The following is an 11,087-nucleotide window of genomic DNA, read 5'->3' on the forward strand; positions in this document are numbered from 1 at the left end:
GACTGTGATTTATGGGACAGCTCACTGAAAAGTGTTTACAGAAAACAGAAAGAAAAAGAAAAACTTTTGTGATCATCTTGATCTAAGAGAAAAGAGTCCCGCATATGAGGGAAGCACTACACGTGATCTAAAGAAGTGCATTGCAGAAGACATGTGCTCACCGTAATGGCAGCCTGATGATTTCACTGTCAAATGAAGGGGTGGAGACACTCCAGCACAGGTAGGCTATGATTTTGTTGCGCATCCGTGACACACACACACACAAACATACACACACACTCACAAAGATATAGACAGAGACCAAAGTTGAACAGATGGTCTCCTTGTAATGGGAGCTGCTAAAGATTGCTCAGATTTAGAAAAACAAACAAACAAAGCATTAACCCTCCAACTTTTCCAATTTACTCCTTTTTATGTTTTTAGCATAGCATGTAGGATTGTGTTGCCTTACAGGATGTGAGAACTACATGCAACTGACGTGTGCAAAATAGGTGACAAATTCCTTCAGAGAGCTAACAAAACACACACATATATTCACTCAAACACACAGAGACCACACATGCACACAGACACACAGGCACACACACACATACACACACAACAGTCGTGACTGGGAATCAGCATGCGCAGGTGGAAGGCCCTACTGCCACCCACTGAAACCTTCTGTCATCGGTCTCCTTCCAGACAGGTGAAACAACACTATATGTCCTCCTCATCTATTAAAACGGATTCAGCACAAACTGTGATCATCTACAATAATTATCCCATATAGTGTCATACACAAGCAACTTACATTTGCTATAAATCTTTATTCAGATAGAAAATCACACATCTGTTTAGTGTGGCTGTACAAAATAGCAGATAAAGCAAAGTCTTAAGACAATTACAGTACACTTGCACTCGGAGCATGTAAAATATAGCAAAAACACTGAAGACCTGTTGTCTTAGTAGTATAAGTATAATGACGGTCGTTACAGCTTTAAAAAATAAAGCATTACAGAATAATATAAAATAAGTATATATTATTTACATCTGTGATTCAGACATAGATATGTCTATAGGACTGTAAATGTTTTTTTCTATTGCAGAGATGATTTTGCCTAGGGAGAGGGGAATTCAACATATTCAAAACATGTCTACTGCCAATATGAATTCCAACTTGGCACATTTGGTTGCTAAACCATTCATGTGAAATTCTCCTTATTTCACTCCTACAGAGAATAGCCCTGGAAAAGCTCATGGCCATATGCCTCAAATAATTCCTGCTCAGAATTGAAATGCACTCATATCAAATGAGAGAAAATACAAAACAAACATACAAATATAGTTAAAGAGAACCCTTAATTTGCGATTAAATAAATATATTTGTCAGAAACACTGAAATAAGCAAAAAAAATTATGTTTTTTTTTGTTGTTTTTTTTAATCACCACAACCATCCCATGTTCATCAAGTCAGCTTACAGAAATGGTGCAGGGACAAGACCCATTCTTGCACACATGACAAACATGAGACACACACCCAGGGATTCAAGCGAAGCACAGCTTCACTGTACAGGTGCCACTATTCTCACTATTCCACTGAAGTCACATTTGAAATGACCTCATATAAACGCATATAAACACTGTCTACCGCCCGCCCAGCCTCACTTCAGCAGGCTCAGAGTGGGCGTTTCTGGGATCCGTCTGATGACATCATAGATAGTGGTATGCAAATCCTGTGTGGATTCAGGGTGTGCCAGAGATCTACATGATGCCTAAAAGAAGTACACAATACAGTTAATAAGTTCCAAGTAAAAAAGTACAGTTAAAGAAGTTGATCTGAAAACGGTCCTATTTGTGCTCATAAAGGTATTGATGTATGATTGCAAAGGACGGTATGTCTAGACTCAATCAAATTAGATGGCTTTTATTGTCTCTTAGGTCTGTAGAGTGAAACGCACCTGAGTGGAATCCAATCTCTCAGGTATGGCAACAAATTCATAGATGCCAAAGTCTTCAGTCGCATCTTCATGGCCTATCAGAAAAGCATATACATCATTACATATCATCTTATATTAAGGGATCAATCTGCTGCCATGTGGCACCAAAGGGTGTAATCACTGTTTATTTACCGGTAATTATATTAAATGTCAGAAGATATGACAAAGTGCATTCATGTCATTGTATTTTAAAGCCCAGTCGTAAATATCATTCCCCTCAGTTTGTGTCATGCCATGGAAGCTGATAGCATCGCTTCCGTGCCCCACAGTCAAAGAATAAGACTTCTTTCCACGTCACGTGCACTTGTGGAAAGTGTTACTTCAAGTTATTGGGCTTGCACAAAAGTTGCCCATTCTGCTTTGCTCCTCCATCACTTGGCCCCAAATGAAGGGCCAAGATGTGTTTGCGTTTTTGCCATGTTGCCAAAAGAATGGCATGATATGACCGTGATTGTTATATGCTGATCTAGAGATGGTTCACAGAGCTCGACAGCTGTTTGTGCAGGCTATGTACACAGCAGTGCTTGACAACAGACGGCCGTCCTGGAATAAAAAAAACACAGTACCGCGCATGGCTTACCTGAACGGTGGGGTCGCTTTTGTTCTGTTATCGGCCTGTGCAGGAAAGAGAGAGAGAGAGAGAGAGAGACGTTTAAAGATTAAAAGTCATTTGGCTGTGTAAACAGAGTTAACATTCATTGCCCTGGTGGGACCAACTGTCAGACACACAAGGCTTCATGGAGGTTGTCTTACCTTTTGGAGAGGGTGTCTTTCATCGTAATTATGACTGAAAGGCAATGAAATGACATTATGAAATCAAGCCCATGGGGAAAAACAAACAATGTTTTTGTTGTTGAAATTAGAAATGTTATCAACACCCATTGCTGTTGCACTCAGCAGGCCAGTTTCCCATGCTAAGATTAAGCCTATTCTTAGACTATGTATGTATAATGGTGGTTAAAGGCAGTATAAGCTTTTACTTCAAGGGAATAAAATACATGTTTTACTGTACAGTGGTATACTGTATTAAAGGTTCAGTCTGTGATTCTAATCCAATACACTTCTTGTCTGAAGTAAATACACCCCTCAGGGTCCTGCAGCTGTCCGTTACGGGAGTGTACACTGCACCAATTCTAGCCAATCAACATGATGCTTCAGGAGCACACAGGAAAAGGTGCGTAAATTTGATTGGCCGTTGAACTCTAACAAAGCACCAGAATCGGAAACTGTACCTTTATGTCATCAATTGGAAAACAATGTTAGTTCATTATTATCATACACTGCTTAGGCGTGTGCATTACCTTGCTTTGCATGGCATGTCCTCTTGAACAACAACAAACCACAAACAATGATGATGAGGGGACAGCAAAGAGTAATGGCAGCCAGCGGAGACAGGAAGGTTTCCTTCTGAGTCAATTTTTGCTTTCCTGTTGAAAAAAACGAAACATGAGAAGAACATACTATATATATTATATATTATATAACATATATTTATTACAAACCTATGATTGTTTATTTCTCATTACTAAATGCATGTTACATTTATATGAACACAATATCACCCTGTTTGGAATTAAAGTTTAAAGTACAAATCAGTTTTTACATGGATCTTTAACTATAATGTATGCATGCTACAACAAAAAAGTCCTCTACCTTGATATGATACGTGTCTACCCTGTGATACCTTGTAATAAAAAAAATAGGCCTAAATAATTTTTTACAGAAGGAGAAACAGAGAAGTGTCATCGAACACTGAAAGGTTGTGGATGATTTTGCACATCACCAGGGCTGGGAAGCACATACACCACCTCACTTCCTGTTCCACAGCCAGGTATCTACCTGTATGCTTTTCCACCCTGAAACCGAGACAGCCCCAACTGTAGCTGCAAGCAGAAACTTCCGACAGACCAGAGAGCAGAGTGCAAGGTGAACACCTGCTGTCCGCTGTTTACTTTCCGGTCGCCGTTTACACCCAGGACACAATAATATATGCTTAGCAACTGAAAGGGGGTGGATATAACCTTTCATATCTTTATCTGAACCACGAGGTTATTAAGAGCCCATTTCGAAACAGCATATAACTGGTTCTCACACTGGACAGTCATGTACCAGGTTCAGTACTATTACTTGAAATGAGATGCAGTAATTTTCTTAAACTTAAATGGATAACCAGGATGTGCATTTGAGTTCTCACCATCTAGGTATGCAAAGGCCTGGAATCAGTGGAAAGGAACTTCTGATCATGTGACGTTGAATGTAAAATGACTGCAAAACACCATTTTTAAAAGCACTACATTCAAATGCTTGTTCACTACTCTGTATCTTCCCAAACTGATTTTCATTGGTGCCTTTAAAGCTCCAGCTGAACCATTGGTAGCTTCCCTTGCACCAAGTCATTTTAATCATAACAGGTACAGTCTATACAGAACTACCAGCCTTTGAGGCCGAATACCTTTCCAGCTGTCTGGAAACCTTGCCTTTCATCAGAGCTTTCATCTGAAACACTCACCTGAGCCAGGGCTGGCCACAACAAGGAACTGGGCCTCGTCCTCTTTCTGGGTGACATTGTTGAATGCTCGGACCACAAACTCCTTGGCCTGGGCCAGCTCGTGTGGGTTGACCTCGAGCTGCAGGCCGGTCATGACCACTTCCGTCCTGTTGCCATTTTTGGAGATCCACACGCAGCTGTTGGGCGGGTTGGAGTCAGCGAAGCAGTCGAAAAGCACCACCTCACTGGGGTCCACCATAAACACCCCCCCAGTCTTAAGACCCTGGTGAGACTTTATGGCCAGGTTGTACGGACCATCTGAGAATCCCCAAGAGAGACATTGTAGATGTTATTAGAGTTAGGATTTCCAATTATTAGGATTATCCAATTATTCTTTATTGTAGAATTATTAAAGGAAAAGTGTGTCATTTTGTTTCAGTTTTGTGAGGTTATTGATATTTGAGCTAAACAGCCAATCAAATTGCATCCATTCCCTTCTCTGCTTCTGACACTCCATATTGATTGGCTAAGATTGTCTATTGCTCAGTGTGCACCACTGTGCCTGTTTCCCAGAGCCAGGACTGTGTAGGCGCACAGTGTACAAACACCAGTTTTATGGAGCCCACACACTGAACAAACAGCTAGATGAGCACGAGGAGCAATTTGCTGAATTTGACCAAACATGTATAAGATTAGTCACTGACTGTACCTTTAACGTAATGTTTATGCTTTTCTACACAATGCACTTGATGGGCTTGATCTCTGTGAAGATGGCTGACTTCTTTAATACAAAAGGAACATTACTCTCATGCCCATGGAGGTAAATCTGCCATAAAAGCCACATACTGTATAACCGTAAATTACTAGTGTGGACTGCTCAGTTTCCTGGTCACAGATGGTATTTATTTTTATTGCACTGACCTCTTATCAGTCCTAGCCTGAGGCGGTGGCACATGGCACTCAAAGAACATGCTACATTTCAGCTACGGGGACAACATTTGTGTAGGTGTTACATCTAACAATGAATGCACTGTCAACAATGTTCAGTAAGAAAGGTTTAAAAGAAATATTTAGTTATAGTTTTTAATCAATTATACAATTTGCAGTAGGGTTTTTGGTTGCCTCAGGTAGATAATCTAAAAGAATATGTTCAGAGAATTCAAAATTTAATGTGTAACACGGTGTGCTGGTGGTGGTGGTTAGTGACGTTCCCTCTTCAATGTGAAGCGCTTTGAGTGTCATGAAAAGCGCAGTATAAATGTAATGTGTTGTTGTTGTTGTTGTTGTTGTAAAGGGTGACACTCACGGGATGACACTATCAGACAAGAGAACAGAGAAGCTCTTTTATTGGTGCATACATGCAAATTCTAGTTCTAGTTTTCTGTGCTTTCCACCTGTGGTCGTGGTGCTTACTGTAAACGTGTTCAATAAGGACAGTTGACATTTCCGTCTTTTGCCCCACTTAACCACCAACAGTGGTAGTTCGTACACCACTCCTATTTCATCCAAACTCAGCAATTTAAAGATTTGATGTTATGTCTAGTACTGCAGAAAACTAGGCTTGGATTCAGAAGTTTGGAAAATAAATTCCAATTTGGGGTCCTTTTCTTTCATTTATTTAAAGTCAGTAAAGTCAGTCCCTTGAGAAAGAGAAAGTAGAAGAAGACCACAACATGCTGCATTACTCACAGTAAATGTTAAGGTCCACGCTTGGGCTCTGCCTCTTACTGATGTAGTTCCTGACCAGGCAGGTGTACCAGCCGATGTCCTCTTTGCGAACAGGCTGGACCACCAGCGTGTTGTTTGTGGATGAGAAAATGTGTCTCTCGTCTGGTCTGATGGGAAGGTTGTCCTTCAGCCACTGGTACTGAACCTTGGTACCATTGGTGACTGAGCAGGTCCATGTTACATTGTCCCTGTCCTCTATGAGTTCATAAGCCGCCCTCTTCTCAATAGTTGGTGTTGAAACAGGGACTGTTGGGTGACAAAATCATGAGTCAATTAATAACACTGTACTTGATCCAAAATGTCTTTGATGTAGCTGGACCTTGATAATCTGAAGGCCAAGTAAGAAATGGAGATGTCATCCAATAAACCATTTGTGAAAGGAAATAATCTAAAAAGACTTGCAGGTCTTGTACGCATTTGGATGAAACACAAATTTGTAAACAAACATTTGCATTTGGATAAGAAAAACAAACACACAAATAGCCGTCATGAGAGCGAAACCCTGTCTGTATTAAACCAAGGGACAGGAAATCCAAACATGTGAAACCAAAACTCTCCAGGGAAATAAGGAAATGAATCTCACCATCCACAGTCACATACACAGTCTCCACCTTGTGCATCAGCTGCTCGTGGTTGTGTTCTGAGAGCTCGATGTTCAGCTCCAGCTTATATTCCCCCTCCGAGCTCTCGTCCAGTCGGTGGATAAGCAGCGAGGCGTCAGAGAGGTTCAGGGAGATCCTGTTCCGCAACAGCCTCTTCTTGATGACCCCACCGTTCTCAAAGGACACCAGGTGCGAGTGGTCAGGCTTGGTCTTGGACCAGCTGCCCTGGATGTCGACCCCATGCAGCGGGAAGCGGGTCATCACGGGCAGAGTGAGAGGCATGCCCTTTGTTCCATGAAGGATCCGAGGCCTTGGAGAATCGGAGCTGGTATCTGAGAGAGAGAGAGAGATGTGTCCACCATCAACTAACTTGAACACCATAACCAAATGAGGTTGACTCCTCACACTATGGCCAACTCAACAATGGCAGCACTCCAAATGTTGCATCCATTTTCTGAACTATCTTAACATTTTAAGATTAATATGTCAATTTAGTTAGATTTACCATGTAAATGTTAGAGGTTATTTAATCACCTTATCGCTTTAGACAAAAGTGTCTGCTAACTACCAGTCAATTCTAACTTCTAACTTGAATTAAACTCCATAAACAAATAGTTTGAGCCTGAGAGCCAGAGATTCTAACCCTAATGCATGGCAGTGGCTTAACAGGTAGAGCAAGGTGATCAACACCACGGTCATCTTTGAAATCCTGCATGGGACACAAAGCATTTATTTCCCAGTAGTACTACTATATTTACAATAGGGTAGTAGCATCATTAAAGCACAAAAATACATTTAAATCTTTGTAAATATACATTTTGACCATTATGTTTGTTGATCATTTGTAAAGGATTAATTAAACAAAATATTTGTTCTCAATAATTATTTGCAACTGTTGCATTAATATGTATGAATAAGATCCAGTGATGACACAAATAAGAGTGTAAAAGACAGTGTGGTAGTTTGGGGCCTCACGGCTTGTTCTTGGAAATCGACATGCCTTTTGTTTTGTGTCGCTAATCATTTGACTACACTACACCGAGGTGTGTGTGTGTGTGGGGGCAGCAGTCAGGGTCAGTAATGTTTCTCATTAGACTAACACCTGTACTCTGCTGGGTGCTCTTCAGAGGTTTCAGGTTTGTATTCATAAGATTGCTCTCAACCTGTTCTACCTAAAGCATACATACATGACACTCCATGACAATAAAGCATTCTACCTAAAGCATACATACATGACACACATGACAATAAAGCATTCTACCTAAAGCATACATACATGACACACATGACCTCAACCTGTTCTACCTAAAGCATACATACATGACACTCCCATGACAATAAAGCATTCTACCTAAAGCATACATACATGACACACATGACAATAAAGCATTCTACCTAAAGCATACATACATGACACACATGACAATAAAGCATTCTACCTAAAGCATACATACATGACACACATGACAATAAAGCATTCTACCTAAAGCATGCTTATACATGACACACATGACAATACACTATAAACAGAGACGGTTAACTATAGAATCTTTGCTATAAACCTTGAACAAAATCTCTGTTTGTTATGGAGTGACATATTTTCCCCAGAGTACATGTAAAGTGAAGATATTTGTTGACCCAAGTATGAATTCAACCTTAGCCTATATGTATTTTGGCTGGGCAGCTATAACCATATTCTTTCAGTTAAGCTCCATCCTGTAACTGTGGGCTGATTAAATATTTACCGGACTCTTTCAAAGACACACTGAAAGATCAGTATAAGACTCCTGGTAATTAATTGTTTTTTTTTCTGAACTGGTCTTAAAACAAACAGTTAAGTGGCGTGAAGGATCCGCTCAACATCACAATGAGTCGTTTGGGTTGCACAATGATGAGTGGGCTTCTGTTGCCTAGAGGATCCTTGATAAGTGAGATAATGCTATCTCCTTGGAGGATGCACACACACAACACATGGACACAATAGAATAAGATTGTTAAAGATTGGAGGTTTTTTTTTTATCAGGGATGAGGATAATTAGTGGATTTGGTAATGTGTCTAATTACCACTGAGTGCTGTTGACAATGGCCGTTGAGTCAGTGGGCAATGTTAAATAAAAGAAAGTGTGTGTGTGTGTGTGTGTGTGTATGAGAGAGTGTTAGTGTGTGTGTGTGTGGCAGCTGTGTGTCTGGTCCAGGCTGTGCCTGGTCATGCAGTGTGACAGCAGGCAGGTAGGCGACATAGGGGTAAACACACACCAACACACACACGTGTACATCCTCTCCCCTTTTCTTGTCCTCCTCCTACCTTCAGAATTGACCCTCTCAGAACACACACACACACACACACACACACAAACAACCTCCTCGCTCACATACACACACACAAACACCTACGCCTGCCTGCTTCTGTGGAGCTCGCCTAACAGGCAAGTGTTGTGAATGACAATAGCTTACTGTGTGCCTCGTGTTATGTACTAAATAAAAAATAAGGCCACCCCTATAGCCAGTGCAATAGTGGAAGGTGTTGGTGTAGGGGTGTGTGTGTGTGGGGTTGTGAGGTGGACGTGTGCCAATGCAACAGGCCAAACACTAAGGAACCCCCATGAATAAACTGGAGTGTGCTTGGCTCTCTCCGCTCCTGTTGTCCCTAAACAAACTGGTGATTGTTGTGGAGATACAGTAGTCGGAGGAGAGGGGGATTATGGAGGGATAATGAACACTCAGAGGTGAGGTGCTTGCCTTTTACTGACACGGTGAGACCATCAGCATGATACAAACATGTCTACACATAATCCATTTAAGCCTGGGTAAAAAACAACAGTTGGAGTACTTTTCTATGCAACACATTGTTGCAGAAGGTACACTGGGAATATGTGTTCAAATTAGAAAGTCATCTTGTTTCGGACTACTTCCTCAGACTTTTATGAGAACGAACGAAATCGCGAAATGTTTTGCATACGGAACAAGGAACTCGTACACATATTTCTTTGATGCTATACTGTGTACACCAAGTGCCAAAGTGGGGACTTCTGTAAAAAGTCATATGATATGGCTGCTCTTACGCACCAGTCTGTCTGTTATGAGAATAGAAGGTGAGTCAGGCACTTCAGGCCTTTTCCCCTATACCTTCATGATGGACCTCACACGGGGTGTATTTACTGTCACTGTATTGGTATGTTGTGAGATGAGATACATTTAATATTAATTAATCAATAGTTAATTACCTAATTAAATATCTGGCAAATTGCTGGATAGAAGATAGAGGATGGTAATTTTGGTATTTCCTACCTGCAGTTTTGAAGTTCTTCACAGAATATATAGATATTACATTGTGTAGCCCTCCTAATATCCTTATATAACAGACTGGAATGAATTCTGTTATTGGCAACAACTATATTTTAGCATTACATTTACAAAAGCAGTCTCTGACTCCTGAAACTAGTCAGAAGTAAAAACACTTGACTCTATGCACAAGTAATGGTATAATGCCAAATTTACAAGTCACAATATCAACCCAATTTACACAGAATAAAAGTATTAAAACACAACACCCATCTGGCCAATTCAAAATACATTTTTTCCCCTCAGAACAACATATACAAGAATACATTCAAGCTTTGCCAAAACCCTGCATGATGGTATGTCCCATCCAACCTACTGGTGCTGATGGTGAGTTAATTCAATAATATTCCCTTACCAGACAGGACGAACACTGATGCACAAAATAGCAGGAATGACGGACTCCCAACGGACTTCATGTCTGTTTCCCAGGTCCCTTCCTATCCTCAGGGGAGAGCTGTTCGTCTTGTGACAAGGAGAGAGAACTGATGACAGCATTTGCCAGGGAAATGAGAGGAGCCACTCGGCCCCTCCCACGTGACAGGACAGGGCAGGAGAGGGAGTGAGCGAGAAGTACACCTGGCAGTCCCCGCACTTCACTGTGGCGAGGCCCTGTCACTACTCAACTAGAGCTCCTGAGGCACAGTATCAGTCTTCACCAGTGTACCGAAACGCACACACACACACAATCATACTCAATCTCTCTCTCCCTCAAACAGACACACACACACACACACACACACAAGTTAAGGTTTGGTTTTCTATGAACTGCTCACATACACACAAGCTCTCTCTCAGACACTCATTCACATACAACCGCATACAATATATCTCCCTCACAGACACACATACACACACGTTAGGGTTTGAGTTTCTATGAACTGCCTTGAGACAATTTCAGTGTGACGTCTAAATAACAGTGACTTCAAATGAATACATTCTGAGCAAACA

The 11,087-nt window shown here is 41.1% G+C and overlaps 1 protein-coding gene across 1 annotated transcript; it reads right to left on the reverse strand.

Annotated features, from left to right (window-relative positions):
- Nucleotides 1–789: 789 nt before the first annotated feature.
- Nucleotides 790–10,638, reverse strand: hepacam2 (HEPACAM family member 2). Its single transcript, XM_048228979.1, has 9 exons — nt 10,495–10,638; nt 6,779–7,129; nt 6,157–6,441; nt 4,489–4,785; nt 3,281–3,406; nt 2,733–2,766; nt 2,560–2,594; nt 1,941–2,014; nt 790–1,754 (listed from the first exon to the last, which is right to left on the reverse strand). Exons 1-9 carry the CDS (start codon nt 10,553–10,555, stop codon nt 1,644–1,646), a joined length of 1,374 nt encoding a protein of 457 aa, XP_048084936.1. The 5' UTR covers nt 10,556–10,638; the 3' UTR covers nt 790–1,643.
- Nucleotides 10,639–11,087: the final 449 nt, after the last annotated feature.

This window comes from Alosa alosa, chromosome 20 (genome assembly GCF_017589495.1).
Source record: "Alosa alosa isolate M-15738 ecotype Scorff River chromosome 20, AALO_Geno_1.1, whole genome shotgun sequence".
Classification (NCBI taxonomy): Eukaryota; Metazoa; Chordata; class Actinopteri; order Clupeiformes; family Clupeidae; genus Alosa; species Alosa alosa.

Excerpts from the sequence above, each read along its gene's own strand:
- hepacam2 (XM_048228979.1), bottom strand. The coding sequence starts at position 10,555 with ATGAAGTCCGTTGGGAGTCCGTCATTCCTGCTATTTTGTGCATCAGTG. Across the intron at positions 4,786-6,156 it reads CGTGGACCTTAACATTTACT|ATGGTCCGTACAACCTGGCC; the intron begins GTGAGTAATGCA and ends GGGGATTCTCAG. Across the intron at positions 2,767-3,280 it reads GACATGCCATGCAAAGCAAG|TCATAATTACGATGAAAGAC; the intron begins GTAATGCACACG and ends ATTGCCTTTCAG.